This window comes from Callithrix jacchus, chromosome 1 (assembly GCF_049354715.1).
Source record: "Callithrix jacchus isolate 240 chromosome 1, calJac240_pri, whole genome shotgun sequence".
NCBI classification, from domain to species: domain Eukaryota; kingdom Metazoa; phylum Chordata; class Mammalia; order Primates; family Cebidae; genus Callithrix; species Callithrix jacchus.
In genome coordinates this window covers 104,659,981-104,681,639 of record NC_133502.1, presented here as the reverse complement: position 1 = coordinate 104,681,639, position 21,659 = coordinate 104,659,981, and the positions used below count along the sequence as shown (strand labels likewise).

At 45.3% G+C, this 21,659-nt stretch overlaps 1 protein-coding gene across 2 annotated transcripts in view; it reads left to right on the top strand.

Annotated features, from left to right (window-relative positions):
* The first annotated feature begins 1,566 nt into the window (after positions 1 to 1,566).
* Positions 1,567 to 21,659, top strand: part of PSAT1 (phosphoserine aminotransferase 1) — a 35,203-nt gene continuing 15,110 nt past the window's right edge. For both annotated transcript variants that reach the window (XM_078349260.1, XM_035304234.3), the window contains exons 1-6: positions 1,567 to 1,721; positions 4,857 to 4,917; positions 6,309 to 6,378; positions 8,721 to 8,926; positions 10,292 to 10,464; positions 12,286 to 12,455. In XM_078349260.1, coding sequence (XP_078205386.1) covers positions 1,662 to 1,721; positions 4,857 to 4,917; positions 6,309 to 6,378; positions 8,721 to 8,926; positions 10,292 to 10,464; positions 12,286 to 12,455 — 740 coding nt within the window. In that variant the 5' untranslated portion in view covers positions 1,567 to 1,661. The remainder of the gene's footprint in view (positions 1,722 to 4,856; positions 4,918 to 6,308; positions 6,379 to 8,720; positions 8,927 to 10,291; positions 10,465 to 12,285; positions 12,456 to 21,659) is intronic.

The following is a 21,659-nucleotide window of genomic DNA, read 5'->3' as shown; positions in this document are numbered from 1 at the left end:
TGTCTTAGCAGATGAGACAAATAGCCACCACTGCCCCACCCCAAATTCTTGTGCCGCTTAGTGGGACACAGAAGTAGTAGGGAGCTCATCAACGGAAGCAGCCACATCAACCTGGGCAGTGGGAACAACTCAGCCATACTTTCTGGGACACTCCTCCTCGCGTTTCCTGTTTTAATCAATGCAAGGAGCGCGCGAGATTGCGCCAAACTCATGCACGCATGAGTTTCTGGGCTGAGATTCACATTCTCTCTTCGATGTTGTAGTTTTCTGAATGAAGTTGCTGAGGAACGCCTTGTTCATTTCGCCTTTTTCTGAAAACTTTGTCCTTCAACTCCCAGATCCAGAGCAGTGCCTCTGCACTCAACCCCATACCGCCCACATTCTCATCAGGGAAAGCAAAGGAAAGCCAAAGCCCTGTCCAATTACAAGTCTTTTCTAAACAGGGTAGTTGCACTGTGTATACTCCTGGCGCATCAATTTTACTGAAAGTGGAAAAATATTTTTACATTAAAAGAAACTAGCTAGGTTAAATGATAGGAAAGAATGCATAATTCACAGTTTAAAAATGATGAAATTCCAGACTTCAAAGGAACGTCTTTCTTGCAGGGTTGCGGGGAGGGCTTTCTGTTTCAGAACCCCATGCTGGTCTCGCCTGGAGTTCTTTTGAGAAGGACACTTCTGTGGAAAAGTTTGAGCAGCTCTGGCCCTGCGCCTGGCCTGGCTCGGGGCCACCTTTCTCTGTTTTGGGCTGCAGCGCCCTATGGGTATCGCGTTCTTATTAATATCTCCTCACGTTTCTAAACTCACAGCTTGTCAGCGCGGGCGCAACCTGAGAGCTGTCGCAGGGTTCCAGCTCACTGGTTCCACAAAGGAGGAAATGGAGAATCAGCGACTTTAAAGGCCTTGCCTGGCTGGCATCCACCCTTCCCAGGCCATCGTTCCCCCCTGCGTCCTTGGCCACCTCCGCTCCTTCATCCAGCACGTGCAAATACAAAGAACCTTATCCACCCATCCCCCGCCCTTCATCCTCCGCTTCCATCTTGGGCGGGGGATCCTCCGTCTCCACTGGGGTATCCGACGTCAGTGGGGATGCTTAGAAAAGTTTTGTAGATTAATGACTGCTGGTTCTGGAACAAATGCATCTTAGCCCAAACTGGGGGCTGGTGGTGGAGAGGTGGGTGCATGGGGGCGACAAAGCTGCTCGGCAACTGCCCTTTCGGCCAAGGGAGAGGAGCTGGGTTTGGAGGACTGGAACTGGTCTGATGGAGGGCTCAAGGGGCGAAGGCAGGTTGGCAGGGGCAGCCCCTTCTCTCCGCCCACGATCCTCCGGCGGGCGCCCAGCGGATCTGTCTGGCTGGCGCAATCTCGCGCGCTCCTTGCATTGATCAAAAAGGGGGGTTGAAACAGTAAACGCGAGGAGGAGCAACTGCTCCGACTCGGCTCGGAAGCGCGACCAATGGGGTTGCGAGCTCCTTCGCGCGAACCAATGACCGCAGGGCCCGAGGCAGCACGGGCCAATGGGCCGCCGACTCGGCGCTGGAACAAGGCAGGGGCTCAGAGCTGGGTGCAGACTCGTAGCGCAGCTGCCGGGAACGTTTGCTGTTCACGCGTTTGGTCCTCCTTTGCTGACTCGCCGCCCTCGCCGCCCTCGCCGCCGCACCATGGACGCCCCGAGGCAGGTGGTCAACTTCGGACCTGGTCCCGCCAAGCTGCCACACTCAGTAAGTCCCCTCGAGCGCTCGCCGGGAGTGAGGTTCAAGCGGGAGCACGCGCGTGGCATCCCTGCGTGTGGCACTCGGATTCCCGCTCCCCGCCTTGAGTCTACCAGGCACTTTGCAACAGCATGCACGGCGAGATCAGCAGCTCTAGTAAGCGGGCTTCGGGAAGAATGCAGTTAGTTGGTGAGGAAGCTCGGCGAGGCGTGCCCATGCGGCTGCCCCGGCGCTGCCTGCTGGTGCGAGGCAGTGCACGACTCAGTTGGCCGGGGCCTGCTGTCCCGCCGGTGCGGCGCACCTGCGGACTCCAAGGCTGTGCCATCTCCTAGGCGGGGCTGGGCCGCCCGGGGGCTGAGGTGGGGCGGAAAAAAAAAGAGCTCTGATCTCTGCATTCGCCTCGCGCAGCTGTGCAGCGAGCCCGGGCAGTGTGGAGCGGATGCATGAATGGACACAGTGTGAATGAGTGGTGAATGGGAATGAACCGATGACAGGTTTTGCATATTGCAGTGGGTCACGTGAGCTGAAAGGGATTGCAAACTTAAAAGGTCCACGTGTGGGTGACCCCGGACCGCTACACCAGTGTTTGCTTTAGCAGCACTTAGGAACACTGCTTTTCAGAAACGTAAATTTGAAAACCTTCAGTCCTACTTTCCCCTCCTTGCCCCCTATAGAACCTAACCTTTCCTAAAGCCTTTCTCCCTACCCCGCTCTTTTTAATCTGCTTGTCACCTAAAAGCGTTCGAGAGTATTCGAACTCTGGTAGGCTTTGGGCAGCTTAACCCAGTTCTCTGTTCATTTCGTTCCGGAGTAAACCGAATGATTGAATTCTCCCCCTGGCCGCAATCGGACCACGCAAGCGGAGCTCACTCTCTGCCTTCCCAGTCTCCAGCCCGGCTCCTCCCCTCCCCCGCTTAACCTCCTTCCCCAGCCCATCCGCAGTAAAGAAGGCAAAGCCTCTGAGGTGCCTTGAGCCCATTGTCAGGCGGCTGCCGCTGCTGTTATATTTTTTATTTTTCTAACCAGGATAGAGCTGATAATATGTTGGAACAGCATGGGGCATAGCCAAGTAATTTACAATTATCAATTGTTGAGCAGAGTAGAAATCTCCCTAAGACAGAGCCGCCTCTGTGTTGTGGTAAGAACAGAGAATCCAATTTTAAAGGGGAAAGGGCGTCTTGCTTTTCCAGGGGCAGCGCTCACAGTAGCTAAGAGGACAGGGCTTATCTTTTCTCAGTGATAACAGTTCGTTTTAGGTGAGATTCCCTGCCCCAGCTGTGGAAATGTTTCCTGTAGCCTCCTCCCCCAACCCCCATGTTTTGGAGTGTTCCAAATATTTGTTCCCTATGTAATTTGTTATTAATTTATTACAGTAATTGTAATGGCAATTGTCATCAGTAACACAATTATTTATTATTAATTTTTCTGGGAGGATTTTTGCCCTTGGATTGCATGTAACCTGCGCGGTTGAGAGGGCGAGGGGGCAGGCAAATGTTGCTGTTTATGTGTTTCCTTGATTTAGTTGAATTGTAGAGATTAGAGAAGCTTTCAAACTTTTTTTTTTGACTGTAACCTACAGTGAAAATCATGGTTACAAAATGACAAAGGATACACATTCAATTGTAATAAAAATAAAAGCCTTATGATGTGTAGCCCAATTACCTGTGATATACACTATTTTGTATTCTATCCTACTCTAGTCTGTTCTGTTTGATTAAAAAAAAATTAGTCTTGAGCTGGATGTGGTGATGTGCGCTTGTTGTCCCAGCAGCTTAGGAGGCTAAGGTGGGAGGATCTGTTGAGCCCAGAAGTTTAAGGCTGACCAGGCTGAGGCCGGCAGGTCTAAGACCAAGGAAGCATGCAAGTGCCATGAAGAGGCCTCCAGGCCAAGAAGAAGGAGGTTATCAGGACTTTCTCCAGAGAGGAAGAGACCAAGCAATAAAAGCTCCCCCTTTGTCTGTACATACTGGCCTCCATGATTACATGGATCAGCCATTAAAATGAAACAAGCCTTAAAACAAATTTAATTGTGATCCAAGTTGCATTTTGCAACTTGAAAAAAACTTACTAGATTAGGGAGGTGTGATTTTTGGATAGAAGTCTTTAGAGCTCTTTGTAATTATTTTGGTTATAAACTTTTATGTAACTGTTTTCAATGAATGCTGTCTATAAGAAACATACACTCTCAGAGCAAGTTCAAAGATTATTCACAGATGAATGTTTCTCTTTACTAAATGAAAAGATTCACTCTAGTTTATTTGATCAGCCAGTGCTAACAAGCATCCAACATTTCAGAAAACAATAACACATTCTTAGAACCAGTCGTCAAGGCAGTCTTTTTTTGTCTCATTCTTTATTGTTAGAATATTGTTTTTTCAGACAAGTTCCAATCCAGTTTACGTTATAGCTATGCTTTACTAATGCCTTCCTTAGCTAGCACCTTTAAAAAAAAAAAAAACTGCCTCCTATTTGTAGACCTCCTCTGGCTGGTTGCTTTTGCACTTATTTTATATTCATTTTAAAAGCTTTTCTTTTTCTCTTTATTTTTTATTACGGGAATCCTCACATACACAAAGGAAGAGGTAGTGTAATGAACCTCCAAGGACCCATCTCTGAGACCCAACAACTATAACATTGTGCCGGTCTTGTTGCAGCACCCTGGGACAAATCTTACTCACAGCAGCCTCTTCCTTCTTCCTGCCCACCCCATGCTTCCCAGTCTAGCACTTAGACAAAAAGGGATCAGAAACTCCAGTTACCTGTATAATTTGGGCATAATTTTTTGTTGTTGTTGTTCCTTTAACCCAGAACCTTTCTGTACTTTATTTAACACTGTACTTTAGCTTTAGGAGAGTGGTGAATGAGATTTGTGAAGGGGTCATTTTCTAGGGAATCGGTACATTCATGCCTTTGGAAAAAGTGTATCGGCATCAGTCACATTGCCTAATTTCATGCTTACCTTGTGTGTAAGTTGCATCATCACTGGCTTTGTGGACATGGGGAGGAAGGGGACTGGTGTGGGTGGGGATGGATACCTGAGGACCTCACTATAGACCTTTCCTCGTCCCTTCAGGTTTGTATGTGCAGAGGGAAAGCTGTGCAAAGCATATTGAAATCACCTTATTTTCTTTAATTTTTTTCTAGGTGTTGTTGGAGATACAAAAGGAATTATTAGACTACAAAGGAGTTGGCATTAGTGTTCTTGGTAAGATTTATTTTTGAATTCTGTGCATGTCCAGTTTCAAAGGAAACTTTTTTTTTTTTTTAAGAGGCAGGGTCCTGCTCTGTTGCCCAGGCTGGAATACAATGGCATGATCATAGTTCATGCAGCCTCTAACCCCTGAGCTCAAGTGAGCTTCCTGCCTCAGCCTCCTGAGTAGCTAGGACTATAGGTACATGTTACCACATCTGGCTAAGTTTTAAAAAATGTTTAAAACATTTTTTAAAGACCCCATGAGATGGGGTCTCGCTTTGTTGCCCAGGCTGATGTCAAATTTGTGGCCTCAAGCAATCCTTCTACATTGGCCTCCTGAAGTTTTGGGATTACAGGCTTGAGCCACCAAGCCCTGGCCCAAAGGGAACTAATTTAAATGCATCAAATATAGAATTACAGAGCCTATAGGGTCTTCCTATAGGCCTTTACAGATGTATCTTTAAATTTTAATAGCTTAGGTTGAATGTTTGATAAAAACCATTTTAAAAACAGCATAAATGCTGGTGAGAGGCTCTGCCAGGGTAAGCCCTGTCATAATTGGTTTTTGCTAATCACAAGACCCAGGATTAGAAGATACTGTAAATTTGCATAACAATGCCTCCAAACATTTATCATATTGCTTTACATTTAATTTACAGTTTTTATTATACTTAAATATAACCTTATTAAAGTTTAAAAGTATATAAGCCTATTATGAAGACCTTGCACATTAATAATTTCATTGTTAAGTGTTTCCCCTATATTTTTGGGGAAGAGGAACTCTGCATTCTAAAACTTATTTTCTTTTATTTTTGATAGGTCCTAAGACTGAATGGTATTAAGAGACCATAAGGTTTACTTTATTGCTTATTTCTGTTACGTTTTGTTCTTTTTGGTTTGGGACATACACCTAGATTTCTATGAAGTGAGACCTAAGTAGAAGTCTTTTGTAGAAGTCTTTAAAATTCTTTGTAATTATTTTGGTTATAAACTTTTATAGAACTGTTTTCAGTGAATGCTGTCTATAAGAAAGATACAGTCTCAGAGCAAGCATAGAATTTTGTGCTCTTATCCTAAAGGGCACCTGTTGCACATGGATTCCTGTTTGTGAGAAAGAGATGGTAGGGAGAATCACAGAGAACATCACAGAGTGGTGAATTAATAAATAGCTTGAACAATGAATGTGCCCCTTGAAAAATCCTGCCATGACTGTAAAGCTGAAATGTTTGGAATTTGAAAATCAGTTTGGATGATCCCCTAAAGTAAGTGAGCCTTGGCCCACAATTTGTATGCAGAATACCTGAAATTTCTCTTTATTGTTTACTTGCAAATTGCATAGGTGTTTCTGTTCATTTAGTTTTAAAGTGGAACTTTTTTTGTTCTTGTTTATCTTTCTTTCACAGAAATGAGTCACAGATCATCAGATTTTGCCAAGATTATTAACAATACAGAGAATCTCGTGCGGGAATTGCTGTAAGTTTAAAAAAGACCAAATTACGTTACTTTTGTTAGATACTTCCTAAACCTGAATGTCTTCCATTATTTTTACAGTCTATTGTTTGTTCAGAATATTCCATAATTAAAAATAATCCTTTTAAGATTCTTTCCAACTCACTATTAGTACATATGCTTTTTACTTTTTCCCCATCCTGTGTTTGTAGGTTTTTCTTCTTATTTTCTGTGATATTTCCAAAGATTTGAAATCATGGTATCTAGGAAAGGTTTTCCAGCTTTCCAGGTAGTTAAACTGGCACGAAAGGGATGTAAATGACAAAGAAATGGTCATCTTTGTCAGCATAATTGGCTACAAATTACTTCAGGGGTTCTCAAAGTTGGGGTCTCATGCCATCTGTCACAGTCACCTGGTTGGGGGGAATATTAAAAAATTCAAGTCGTGGGCACCACTTAGACCTAAATCATAATCTCGAGAAATTATTTGTAATAGGCTCTTTGGGTAATTTTAAGAGTTCTGAACTCTAGGAACTGCTGCTTTGATAAAACCTGGGTTATCTGCACTGCCTTTCCTATCCAGAGGACACTTTATTCTTAAATAGATTGCTGTTTAAAGAGAGATTCTTATATATTATATAAATATGTTCACATAAACCTACAAACTTTGAAAGCATACCATTTTTTTTTCCTGCTCACAAAAATAATGCACATTTATGGTAGAAAGTTCAGTAAAAACATTGTAGCTCTCAACTAAACTGGAATTAACTTTAACCCCACCAGTCAGGGATAATAACTAATATGTTAGGACCCATTCTTACATTATTACAGTAATAAAATTAGAATTATACTGATTATTTCACACTTTCTTTTTCAAATTGCTTTGATAAAATAATTCAGATGGGGCAGGCTTGGTGGTATTTCTGTGAGGAGCAGTAGACGCTAATTACAGTGTGAATGTTCAGAGTTGGTAGCCATCTGCTTGGCTTCCCACGTCCGTTGGCCTGCTGAGTATCATGTTACATTCACAGGACAATCCTGTCCTTCATGGAGTGGGTATTTAGAACATTAGCCTGGAAGAGATGGCATTTGACCACATGGCTATGAGCTTCTTCTGACTGGGCTCCCAGTTCAATTTGAGGTCTTACCTTTTCTTGTCCTAACCTGGGTTCTACCTTGTATACCTGTGCTTAGACCTCAGCCTGGTTTCCTTCCATCTAATTCCTGGCCTTGTTAACTGCTCTATATCTGCATAATATGAACCTGGAACTCTGTCTTGGGTTTTCAGTCTTCCCAGCTGCTAAGAACCTCATGGCTAGAGTCTCCTGAGACTTGCTGGTAGCTTGCTATCCTACTGAGAGCACTGAATGTAGGACATGCATATTTCAGGACAAGATATTTACCTATCTCCCATTCCCCAAGACCCTGCCACGTTGCCCTGCCCTTTATTAATTTACCTCTGTATCTTTGCTGGAGCTCTGTTCCCTGGCCATCTGGCTTCTGTACACCTATTCCCAGGCTCTGACCTTACTCAAAGGCTTGGGTCCAGCTTCCATGGCCTCGTGCTTTTGGAGTTGGCCTTATTCTACTGCCTGTAGACATTCTCATTATTATCCTAATTTTTCATCCAGGAGTCAAAGAATTTTGCTTTTTATTTTAAAGTATAATAGATATATGCTTTCATGGCTAAACATTATTGAAAACTCCTGCCCATCATCCACCTGGTTCATAGCATGGTACGTAACACAGGATCATTGGTTGCAAGTTATAAGACCCCCACTCACTGGCTTAAGTAAAAAGAAATGTATTATCTCACCTAACAGAAGAATGCAGGAGGATTTAGGTGCTTCTAAATGATCCCAGGAAAGTGGTTTTCCCCCATCTTCTGGATCTGCTTTCTTGCGTGTTCTCTTCATCAGGTGGCCACCATTGGTTACAGGATTAGCTCCTACAAGTTTCTTCTTTCCCTCAATAGAAACAGCTTTCCTTACCCAGAAGTGGGAGTAAAGATTTCAGTACCAAATTTCACTGGCCAGCCTGGGGTAGGTGCTTATCACCTTGAGCCGGGGTTGACCACAGTTGAACCATGTGGACTAGAGTGACAGAGGGGTAATTTCCTAAAGGAACATTAAGGTGTTATCACTAGGAAGAGGAGGAATAGTAACCCTAGGCTTTCAACACAGTCCCCAGTAAATAGTTGTCGCATAGATAAATGAGTGAATTAGGGAAGATAAAGTGGTATTAGAACGTTACCATATTTCTTGTAGTAAATCCACCCAAGGTAAAGCACTTGGTAGAGCATCACTTGTTCTCAGTCTTTGACCACATGAGTCCATGTATTTACTGTTACCTGTGCTTCTGTCCAGAGCCGTTCCAGACAACTATAAGGTGATTTTTGTGCAAGGAGGTGGGTCCGGCCAGTTCAGTGCTGTCCCCTTAAACCTGATTGGCTTGAAAGCAGGAAGATGTGCGGACTATGTGGTGACAGGATCTTGGTCAGCTAAGGCTGCAGAAGAAGCCAAGAAGTTTGGGACTATAAATATCGTTCACCCTAAACTTGGGAGTTACACAAGTAAGTTCTGGGAGCTGAGCTGGGTGGTGAAATGCTGACTGGTGGGTTATTCCTGCCCAGGGCAATCTATAGTTTTCAATTCATTTCTCCCCTTGTCAGTTGTTAGTTTGTTACCGTTTACATTAGTTGGCTGTACTAGCTAAGACTAGAGCCTATGAATACTTTTATTTTATTTTTTATTTTTTTCGAGATGGTGTTTTGCTCTGTCACCCAGTCTAGAGTGCAGTGGTGCAATCTTGGCTCACTGCAACCTCCGCCTCCCAAGTTCAAGTGATTCTCTTGCCTCAGCCTCCCGAGTATCTGGGATTACAGGTGTCTGTCACCACACCTGACTACTTTTTTTATTTTCAGTAGAGATGGAGTTTAACCATGTTGGCCTGGCTGGTCTTGAACTCCTGACCTCAGGTGATCTGCCTGCCTTGGCCTCCCAAAGTGCTGGGATTACAGGAGTGAGCCACTGCGCCTGGCCTATGCATACTCTTATTACAGAAGCTAGTGAGTAGTTAGCAGTAGCTTTTCAGCTGATTAGCTGAAAAAGTCCAGGAGCTGGTTTGGCTTTAGATATGGCTTGATCAGGGGCTCCAACAATGTCTGCAGGACCTGGTGGTTCCGCAGGCAGGAAAAGCTGTCCTTTTCTTGAAAGGTGGCTGCAGCTCTTTTTGACCTTATATTCTCCCAAGTTTCAGTACCTTTGCAGAGCATTCCCAGTAATAGTCTCATGTCTCCTGTGCCCCATTCTGAATCAGTACCTGTGGCCGTGTCTGAGTTGCATTCTACCTCTTGGCTGTGGGTTTCATTGGCTTCCTGGAACTACATGGGCTGTTAGTCAGTGAGGGCTGGGGTCCCAAGAAGAAACTACTAGCCCATCAATAGATGAAGGCTAGATGGATACTGGGTGACAAGTGAAAACTCAGATATCTCCCATGCCTTTAAAAAAAACTTATTTTATTTTGTTGAGACAGAGACTTTCTGTTACCCAGGCTGGAGTATAGTGGCTCTTTACAGGCATAATCATAACGCACTGTAGCCTCCAGCTCCTGGGCTCAAGTGATCCTCCTGCCTTAGCCTCCTAAGTAGCCGGGACTATAGGCTCACACCACCATGCCCACCTTCCCATGCCATTTTTGAAGATGATTTGTTCCCAGTAAAAGTCAAAAGGTTGCATCGCTCATCCTCTCAGGATGTTGGTAACAATGGTAACAAAGGATGAGGCTGGGAGGGTGCTGGTGCTCATGTGTGCAAGGCTTTGGAGTCAGTTAGTCTTTCCCTTCTAGGGGAGGCCTGTCAGTCTCCTGGTTGACTCCCATCTGCATAAGGAAAGAGGAGAGTGAAAGTGCAGAGTCTCAAACTTGTCTTCTGTGATAGAAATTCCAGATCCAAGCACCTGGAACCTCAACCCGGATGCCTCCTACGTGTATTATTGCGCAAATGAGACGGTGCATGGTGTTGAGTTTGACTTTATACCTGACGTCAAGGGAGTAGTACTGGTTTGTGACATGTCCTCAAACTTCCTTTCCAAGCCAGTGGATGTTTCTAAGGTAGAGTATAAAAGGCAGCGTGGGGGGAACCCACTGACTTGGCTTCTGCAAGGGCATTTTTATATATATAAGAACAGGAAGAACCATGGGTGTCTGGGGCCTGCAGAACCCCTGAGCCAGGGCAGCTGCCAGTGAGCAGGCTGCCAGGTGCGAAGTCCCAGCTGTTGAAGTACCTGAGTCCTGCTGTTCCCAGCCTTGTGATGAGGATTGCCTTGCAGGGTCCCACTTGAGTCCTCTTTTGAGAGTAGTTCTTAGAAACTTGTTTGGTCGGGGAGTGACTTGTCTTCAAGAGCAGAAGCAGATTATCCCGAGTCCAGGGGACTTATGTGAGGAAGCTTCCCCTTGCCTGGTACCCACCTCCACTCCAAAAGCATCAACAGGATACATAGGTGTTATGAGTGGCTCACCAAAGCTGGGCAGTGGGACTGGTGCTCCAGGTCCATGCCTCAGGGGGCAATGTGGGTAAAGAATCTAACAGCTGAACTGACTGAGTGGTATTCTGCCTTTTTAATTGGGATAAAATATACTTACAATACAATTTATCATTTAACTTACATTTACCATTTAATGGTAACCATGATAACCATGTTTAAGTGCACTGTTCAGTGGGATTAAGGGCATTCACATTGTTGTGCGGCCATCACCACCATCCATCTCCAGAACTTTTACATCTTCCCAAACCGTAAGTTTATACATTAAACATGAACTCCCACACTCCCTACCCTCCAGCCCCTGGCAGCCTCCATTCGACTTTCTGTCTCTGTGAATTTGACTATGCTAGGTACCTCCAAGTAGGGAATCATGTACTATTTGTCCTTCTGTGTCTGGTTTATGACACTTAGCAGAATGTCTTCAAGATTCATCCATGTTGTAGTGTGTGTGTCAGAACTTTCTTTTTTAAACTGAATAATATTCCATGGTTTGGAGATACTGTATTTGGTTTATGGTTTGTTTTTTATTATCATCAGGCACTGGCAATTTTTTTTTTTGAGGTGAAGTCTTGCTCTGTTGCCTAGACTGGAGTGCAGTGGCATGATCTCAGCTCACTGTAACCTCTGCCTCCTGGGTTCAAGCGATTCTCCTACCTCAGCCTCTGAAGTAGCTGGGTTTACAGGTGCATGCCACCACGCCTGGCTAATTTTTGTATTTTTAGTAGAGATGGGGTTTTACCATATTGGCCAGGCTGGTCTCGAACTCCTGACCTCGAAGCACTGGCAATTTTAAACAACTATAAATTACTGTCCCCCACCCCCACCTCCCTGCCAACTCTGAATTTTCCTAAGGGTTTCATGGAGAGAGGCATGGGGGAGGGTTCTGTATCTTACACAACAGAATTACCTAAAGTACCTTTAAACATCTTTTCTGTAATTTCTTCTCCCTCAGGCAGCTTGTCCACCCCTTCTCTTTGTCATAGCAGTCCCTTTCTCAGCATCTTCTCACTGTCCCTTTATACAGATTTAAATAGATTACAAAATCTGTTTCTCTTCTTGGTTACCAGGGAGTTAGAGGGTCCATTGTAAAGATGGACTTGGGGTAGAAAGGAGGTATGTAGAGCAAGTGTGAGTGTGTACCAGGATTTTGCAGTGGTGGGGTTAGCCCCATCCAGGTGAGGACCAGGCTGATAGACCATCCTCAGGCTTTGAAACTCTGAGTATGGGTTTGCCATCTCAGATGGATATTGCTTTAGAGCATGGACTATTACTCACACAGGATAGAGTCATTTCCTTAAAAAATTGTGTGTTAGGAAGAGTTGGGAAGTTTGCATACATGTATCAAAAATGGCCAAATCCTTCTTAAACAGCATGTTTTTCTCTTTTTAAGTTTGGTGTGATTTTTGCTGGTGCCCAGAAGAATGTTGGCTCTGCTGGGGTCACCGTGGTGATTGTCCGTGATGACCTGCTGGGGTTTGCCCTCCGAGAGTGCCCCTCAGTCCTGGAGTACAAGGTGCAGGCTGGAAACAACTCCTTGTACAACACGCCTCCATGTTTCAGGTAACTCTGGGAGGCAGGCTGTAGACTTACGGAGGGGTTTCACTATTTTTTCATCCAAGCAGAGGTTACATTTTAAAGTAAAGCATGTGAGGCCGGGTGCAGTGCCTAATGCCTGTAATCCAGCAATTTGGGAGGCTGAGGTGGGCGGACCATTTGAGGTCAGGAGTTGGAGACCAGTCTGGCCAGCATGGCAAAACCCCATCTTTACCTAAAATACAAAATTTTCTGGGCGTGATGGCACATACCTATAATCCCAGCTACTCGGGAGGCTGAGGCAGAAGAATTGCTTGAACCTAGGAGGTGGAGATTTCAGTGACCCGAGATTGCACCACTGCACTCCAGGGTGACAGAGTGAGACTCTATATAAATAATAATAATAATAGTAATAATCAAGTAAAGCATGTTTTCAGGAGCCAGTGACTGAATGCCCCAGATATCCTATCAGATTCTCTGCCTGGCTCTCCTCTCCCTCTGGTCCCTCTCTTTACTATTTGGCCAGCTTTTCCTCTTGTACTTTCTTGTGTTGTTTTTTATTTGAGCTTGGTAATCCAGGGCCTGGTGTGTTACCCATTAACCCAAAACCTCTCTGTAGATGAGGTGCTGTGGCCTGCATCTCAAACAATCAGTGCAGCTTTGGAGAAGAACTTCCAAAGGCTGGGCCTCCACTGCTTTCATTTCTTTCTCTGCTGGGCCTGCGGGAAGCTGGCTGCCTGACAGTGAACATACTGGTTTAAATGCCTTTCTGTTTTGTAGCCTAATCGAAGAGGTCCTTTTAGCCTGGCTCTCATTTGCTGAGTGGGGGCTGCATTGCAGCACTTCAGGGAGAGCAAGGTTGCCCTGCCTCAGGATCCCATAACTCCCAAACTTGGGTATTTTGAGGAAATCTTCATGACTCATAAGATTTAACAATTGCCTAAGAGAGTCTAGTATTTACTGGCTGTGTGATCTTAGGCAAGTCACTTAACATGTCTGTGTAGTAGGTTCTAGAAGTAATAATAGTACCTTTTCATTGGGTTGCTGTGAAGACAAAATGAGTTGAGATATATACATCTATTTTATTTATAGATACATATTAATTTATGTGTGTGTATCATTTATATGTATGCATGTGTATGTACACATGTATGTATACATTTACAAATAAATTTATATATATTTATATAAAATTGACATATTTATACAAAAATTACATCTAAAATTTATATAGATATTTATATAAAATTTATATATATTTATTTATATAAAAATTACATCTAAAATTTATATATATATTTATATAAAATTTATATCTATATATTTATATAAAAATTACATCTAAAATTTATATATATATATATTTATTTAGATGTATGCATGTATATGTATGGAGTTTGTAGATTTATCTTTCCAGGTCCATTATGATACAGAAGGGTGATTCTTCATGTGTATATGACCATGTAATCCTCCCGACCACCCAGGGAGGTAGCCACTATTAGGATCATGATTTCCATTTTGCAAGTAAAGAAGCCGAGGTTGTATTTTCGGAAGTGGCCTGGCTGGGCTGTGGACCCAGGCCATCTGACTCTAGATCCTGGGTCTGCACATTCTGCCATTAGTGTTCTCTCTTCATTCACCAGCAAAAGGACGAGTGTGGATTTACAGGATTCTGCCTCAGGAGAATGATCACTGTTGGAGTCCAGCTCTTCCCGCAACAGGATTTTTCTGTCTTGGTGGAAGTTCTCTTAAAGGATCATAGGAAAGACGGGCTGAGGCTGGTGCAGTCGGTGATTCCATCTGGGTCAGGATTTTGTCAGAGCTTCCCCTCCTCTAGGTGCTGCTTAGGAAAAATGGCTTCTACATAATTTACTATGGGACAGAAAGGATTTTTTTTTTTTGAGATGGAGTCTTGCTCTGTCACCCAGGCTGGAGTGCAGTGGCACAATCTTGGCTCACTGCAACCTCCGCCTCCCGGGTTCAAGCAATTCTCCTGTCTTAGCCTCCCAAGTAGCTGGGACTACAGGTGCCCACCACCACACCTGGCTAATTTTTGTATTTTTAGTAGAGATAGGATTTCACCATGTTGGCCAGGCTGCTCTTGAACTCCTGACCTCAGGTGATCCACCTGCCTCAGCCTCCCACAGTGCTGGAATTACAGGTGTGAGACACCGCACCTGGGTGGAATTTTTTTTCAATGTTAGAATTCTGGTGAAAATTCCACTGGGTTTCTTCATGGTCACACGATGCAGAGCAGCTCCTCACATTGTGTCCCCTACTTTCCTCAGGAATAGGGTGTTCTGGGGTATACTCTCCGGGTCAGCTCTAAACCCTACTGTCTTTCACCTTGGTTGAAATGTTTCTAAAATGTATGGTAGGTATGGTGATGGGGCTGATTCCTACCTCCCACTCGCCCATCTTACCTCTGAGGAAGCACCAGTGGTCACTGTCCAACTGGGACAGGAGAACTGGGCAGGCTGACCAGTGAGGGTACAGCCAGGAACCTCAAGTGCTGGCCTCCTGGAGAAAGGGCCGAGGTGCCAGGGTGCACATGGCAGATGGAGGGAGAGGAGGCTGTACTTACTTGTTTGGAGATGGGGCCAGGGCCTGCCTTGCAGCTAGAGGAGGCTTTCAGAGGAGCCCAAGGCCATCACCCATTTCAGAAGTGAGAAGGTAAGAGGGGCAGGGAAAGAGGGCTGTCCCTGAACTTTCCACAGCCAGCAAATTGTGATCAGGGTACAACTTGGGGCAGGGTGGACAGTCACCCCCTGGTGCCTTCTCCAAGGGTTACCTTGAAGAGCATTTTTTAAAAAAGGATAGATCACATTAACATGTGCTGTTTGTTAATATCAAGGGAGAAACCATTCTTGGGAACAGTGAGAAAGCAGGCCAGTCTCTCTAATGGGAGATGAAGATGGCTAGAGTCAGACCTGGAGACACAGAAAGTTGTCCTAGAAGACAGTTTCTCATATGCTGACTGCCCTACCACCCCCTGTGCAGGCCTTAGCCTGACCTTGACCGGTGGTTGGGCTCCTCTGGTCCACCTGGGGGTGGGAATGTGGGGTAGGAAGGAGGCAGGAAGAGTTTTTGTCTTCCAGAGCTTTCCTGCCTGAGGAAGGACAGAGCCAGAAACAAGGGCAGAAAAGGGGCCAATTTTTCTCCTACACAGATCAGAACAGTGATCACTGAGACCATCTCAGGGCCAGTCAGGATTGTTACTAATATGATGAGAATTTGTAAATAGAGAAGATCATAGATATCAATGTATTCTGACTCCAAGATACTCCCTAGAAGTTGCTTTGCTTTCTTTTTACCTCATAAGAAGAAAAAAAATGTTCTAATTCTTTATGATTGAAGATTAAACATAAATCTATGACTTTAAATGGAGTTCATTTACAGTACTTAAACATGCAAGGTTAGAAAATCATAGCTTACCCAGTGAAAACAAGCTGCAAATGGAAGGCTGTTGGGGTACCAGGAATCCTGCAGAACTTTGTATGACGGAGTAGAGTTGAAAGTTGAAAAAGTCCTCACTTTTGAAAAGATGCCATGCTTCTCCCCCCACCTCCCACGGAGTCTAATGACCACAGGCCCTGGGAACTTTGATTTAATTGTGCTGGATAAAACTGCCTTCAAATTGTTGCTCTGTATCCCTCAGCAATGAACTGGAGTGGAAAAAAGAACATGCTGCTGTTCTCTTTAACCTTTCAGTAGAACACACTAACCTCAATTAGTGGATATGGAAAAAGATCCCTAAACTTGCCTTCTGATTACACAAAATATTTTTTACTTACCATGACTAACTGAATACACAAGCAGACATTTGTTATAGCTACAGTATGAGGTGAAGTAACTAATAAAAATACAAAACAAAGAAACCATTAATTTAGGCCACCTTTTAAAAGAATGGGAGCAGGCTGGGTGCTGTGGCTCACGCCTGTAATCTCAGCACTTTGGGAGGCCAAGGCAGGTGGATCACCTGAGGTCGGGAGTTTGAGACAAGTCTAACCAACATGGAGAATCCCTGTCTCTACTAAAAATACAAAAATCAGGTGGGCATGGTGGTGCATGCCTGTAATCCCAGCAACTTGGGAAGGTGAGGCAGGAGAAATACTTGAACCCAGAAGCCAGAGGTTGCCTTGAGCAGAGATTGCGCCATTGCAATCCAGCCTGGGCAACAAGAACGAAACTCCATCTCAAAAATAAATATATAGATAAATAAAAAATAAAAAACAACAGAAAAAGAATGGGAGCATGCAGATTAAGTCTGTGGGCCTGTTTGGAGGGCTTCACTGGTCCCAGACTGTTTTCTCCCAGTGGGATGGGAGATGCCTGGAATCCTAGAATCCCGAGTTGGGTGTGTAATAGAGCCAGTTTTGGGAGCTTTCCTCTGGGAAAAGTGCTCAACTCAGTGGCTACTTTCACCAATTCCTGAGAAAACTGTGCCATAACATCAACTTAAGAAGCACATCTGCAGAGTTGGAGTCTTAGAACAGCCCAGGAGAGTTTTCTGGGGGACTTTCTGGTGTCCTTTGCTAAGCCCTGGTGCACAGGGAATATTTCATATTGCTTTAAAAAATTTATAACAGTAACATACTCTTAGGTTGGGTACGGTGGCTCATGCATGTAATCCCAGCACTTTGGGAGGCTAAGGCGGGCAGATCACCTGAGGTCAGGAGTTTGAGACCAGCCTTGCCAACATGATGAAACCAGTCTCTACTACAAATATAAAAATTAGTCGGGTATGGTGGCAGGCACCTGTAATCCCAGCTACTCGGGAGGCTGAGGTGGGAAAAATCACTTGAACCTGGGAGGCGGAGGTTGCAGTGAGCCAAGATCATGCCACTGCACTCCAGCCTGGTTAACAATAAAACTCTGTCTCAAAAAAAAAAAAGAAAAAGAAAAAGAAACAAACAGTAACACACTCTTAGCAAAGACATGCAAGTGGGCAGAGTCACCAGGGTAACAACTATTCACTGCTTGCTGTGTATTCTAACAGACCCTTAACTGGGCATATGCAAATATACAGAGTCATATATTTAATCATGCAAATGGAACTTGAAATTTACCATACAAATTTTTTTTTCACTCCACAATATATCATGGGCATTCTGCTATGTCAGCTCAAATGCCTATTTTTATTTTTAAATTTTAAATTTTATTTTTGTTAGAGATAGGGTCATGCTCTGTTGCCCAGGCTGGAGTGCAGCAGCATGATCATAGCTGTCAGTAACATCAAACTCCTGGGCTCAAGTGATCCTCTAACCTCAGCCTCTTGAGTAGCTAGGACTAAAGGCAAGTGCCCATGCCTGGCTGCAAAAAAAATTTTTTTGTGGTGACATGGTCTCAATATGTTGCCCAGGCTGGTCTCAAACTCTTGGCCTCAAGCTGTCCTCCTACATTGGCCTCCCAAAGTGCTGGGATTTCAGGCACGAGCCACTGCAATCGGGCATTTTTTTTTTTTTTAATATATGGTGTCCTGTAGAATGCACATACCTTGATTTATTTAAGCATTTAATAGGCAGACTTAGGAACTCTATCCTGTGTGTTTGCAGGTGGCATTTTAGAAATGAAGGCATAAATCTGTTAAAAAGGTCATACTAGTAGTGGGAAGAAGTGATACCACAATGTTAAGTTGCGTAAGCACTTTAGAGCTTTTGTCTGGGAGTTTCTCCTCACTCGAGATTTTAGATTGTATGGGAGTAGAAACATGAGTTAATAAAGAATTAGAAGCCATGAGGGTCTTGTGTTAAGTAGGGTCACAGGGGCCAGACATCAGTGCTGTGCAGAGGGCCAGGTGGGAGGAAACAGCAGGACCTTCTACCCCAGGGATGTCTTCCAGTCTTCAGGACAGCCTGCTTGCTTCTGAGTTGTCTACCTCTTGTTGAGGCTTCACAGACCCAGGTTAAGGGTGCTGGCTCCAGGCAGCCCCTAAAAGTGGGTAGCTTTCTGCTTGCTCTGCCTGCTCAGATCCCATTAAGAAAGCCAGAAGGGCTGGATCCGGTGTCTCACACCTGTAATCCCAGCACTTTAGGAGGTGGAGGTGGGCGGATCATGAGGGCAAGAGATTGAGACCATCCTGGCCAACATGGTGAAACCCTGTCTTTACTAAAAATACAAAAATTAGCTGGGCGTGGTGGCTTATGCCTGTAGTCCCAGTTACTTGGGAAGCTGAGGCAGGAGAATTGCTTGAACCTGGGAGGCAGAGGTTGCAGTGAGTGAGATCACACCATTGTACCCCAGCCTGAGTGACAGAGCAAGACTCCGTCTCAAAAAAAAAGAAAGCAAGCCAGAGAGCATGGGCGGTGAGTGTGAGCACAGCAGCCAGCTAGGGGTTCAGGTGTCAGTACTGAGGTCTTCCTAGGACGGTGAACCTGACCTGGGCCCTTGCTGCACTTTGGATTTAGAGAAACCAAATCCACAGTGCAGCAAGGGCCCATATCAGCTTTGAAACCCTGGGATAACAGAGCTGCAGGCAAAAGTGAAGTTTGGTCACCTGGAAGTATTGTTGGTGACCTGGCACAGGGAGCCTCTGCTTGGATTCAGTCACATGGCAGGGAGTTTCTGTGGTTCTTTGTGGAGGTGAGGGGGAGAGGCTGCAGGTGTGGGAGAGGAGCAGTCGGAAGTTGAGTGGGAACTGTAGAGCATCTGCTGGAACAGAGGGCTGGGCAGCAACACGTCTGGAAGGCACACCCATGTGTGTGTGTGTGCTGTGTGCTGGACTTGGCCACTGTGACTGGTGTGTGGTGAGAGCCCAGCCCTGTAGTCCCACTTGCAGAGGAGCTAGTGGCTGGGGCCCTACAGCCCCTGGCAAAGTAGAATGCCTGGATGCTCGTGGGAAGCGCATGTACTCTTGGAGTCAGACAGGCTGGAGCTGGAGTCCTGGCTTACGCTGCTTGCTGGATAACTTGAGGCAAGTTAAGCTCTCTGAGTCTCAGTTTCCTCATCTGCAAAATGGGATGATGTTGGTTTTAACCTGAGGATTATTGTGATCAATAAAAATAGGCTGAGGCCACACTAGTCTTCAGGAAGTACTCATTCCTTTCTCTTACTTCCTCCCTTCTTTCTCCTTTGTCCCTCTGACTTCTTGGACATTAGCCAGAGAGCTACCGCTGAGGCTGTGGATTTCTCAGGGGCTGTTTTCTCTTCCTCCCCGCCTTCCCTTTCTGCCAGCAGCCACTAATTACTCTTTCTTCCCGGTGCTGTCTGGGGAGTTAGGCTGGGGAAGCGAAGCTTCAGGAGAGGTTGTTAGATGATTGTGGGAGCTGGCTGCTCCCTGCCTAAGGCCCCTCTGGGCAGCCTGGTGTTGGCTTTTGCCAACATGAGCTGGCATGAGTCACCACACCCAGGCCTTGGGTCCCGCTTGAGACAGTGAATGAGCGAGTTGGTATAAGGAGCCTCCCTGTGACAAGCTGCTGGCTGTTAAAGCATTTTCCAGACCCCTCCTGTTAATTAAAGGAGGAAGCAACTGGGTATCCCCCCCAGATCTTAGCTGAGCATTGACTCCAATAACTTTTTGCACAATTCCCATAGGTGACCTTTGATTCACACCTCTGGAGAGGGCATAGTTGGCAGCTGACCTCCCGACTCCCAACCCAAAGGAGATGGTATCTCCTCCCTGGGAGTCCTCTGCTCCTGTCCCCTGGGCTTTTACTGAGTCGACTTGGAGCCTTCGGCACCTTCTTAAGGAGAGGAGTTTTCAGACTGGGAAAAACCACCCGCTGCTCCTCAGTGTTTTGTATTTTCAGCATAAGTGAAGGGACTACTAATTGCCATTTGTGGCCCACCTGCCACTTGCCAAGTCCTATGCTGAGCATGGGTCTGGCAGGAAGAAATGGAAATATTTGGTTCAGAAAGGGACGGTCCTGAGCTGCGGGAAGGGCCGAGGTACAGCTGGACTTCTTGGAACCAGGGACATGAATCCTCCATCTGTTCTCCATTTCTCATCCTGGCTTCTCTCAGTGGGAACGTTGGCTTCATTTTCAGAGGGGCCTTCTTCAGATGTTTCCTAGAAACACGACCCCCTAGGGCTCTCATCTCCTGTCTCGCAGTTGCATTAATATTCTGCCTCTTTCTCTACTCTCCCCACTCTATCTCCCCATTCCCAATTCAGAAAATCTCAGGGAAGGCCCTGATTATGATTAGCCCAGTTAGGTCCCATGCCCACCTCTGAGACCAAGGAGCCAGGGGCCTTGCTGGAACTGCATATTGGCTGGAGGGTGGAGGTGGGAAGAACAGGGTGGATAAAACGCCAAGTGTCCACTGCAGGTAGGTGTATCTCTGGGTTCCAGATGGGAAAGCCAAGGTAACTAATCCTGGATAGTCTGTTAGTGAGTGGCTGCCCTGTGACTGGAGTCAGTCCTCTTAACCACTCCGCCACACTGCTCTCTGCTGGCTGGAAGGAACTGTGGTAAGGCTGTCAGTAGAAAAGATGAACAGTGTGTGTGCTTCTAGCCTTCCAAGACCACACAGGCCAAACCACAGGCACACAGAAGCTTAAGATAAAGAAGCAAGTGGAAAAAAACTGTGCAGCTAATATGGGCAAGGTGCCCTGGGAGTTGAGAAAGTAAAGAGCCCGCTCTGGGTAGGAGCATGATTGGGGTCGGCAGGTGCCTTCTGGTGGAGATAGGGAAGTGTGTTCTGGTTGTCATGAAGAGTTTACATTAGGGCTTGGGCTGGACAGGGAGGAACTGATAGGATAGTGAAAACTCTCATTAAACCTTTTTCTGAATGGCCCCCAGGGGTCTAGAATTGGATTGACCCTAATCCTTGCTTCATGACATGCTTTTGTTCACACAGGCCCTGCTTCTGTCTTGTGTGTTTTCTTTCTTTCTTTTTTTTTGGAGATAGGGTCTTGCTCTGTCACCCAAGCTAGAGTGCATTGGGGTGATCATAGCTCACTGCAGCCTCGAATTCCTGGGATCAAGCATTCCTCCCCACTTTGCCTCCCAAGTTGCTGGGACTATAGGCGCCTGCCATCATGCCCAACTAATTTTTCATTTTTTGTGGAGATGGGTCTTGCTTTGTTGCCTAGTCTGGTTTCCAACTCCCGGCTTTAAACGATCCTTCTGCCTCGGCCTTCCAAAGTGCTGGGATTAGGGATGTGAGCCATTGCACCTATCTTGTCTATTTCAAATAATGCGTTAAGTCTGTTTTAATGCAACTTAAATGGAAGTTTGCTTGAATGTAGTTCTACTTTTGCAAAGATGAGCTAAATACATTTTTAAAAAA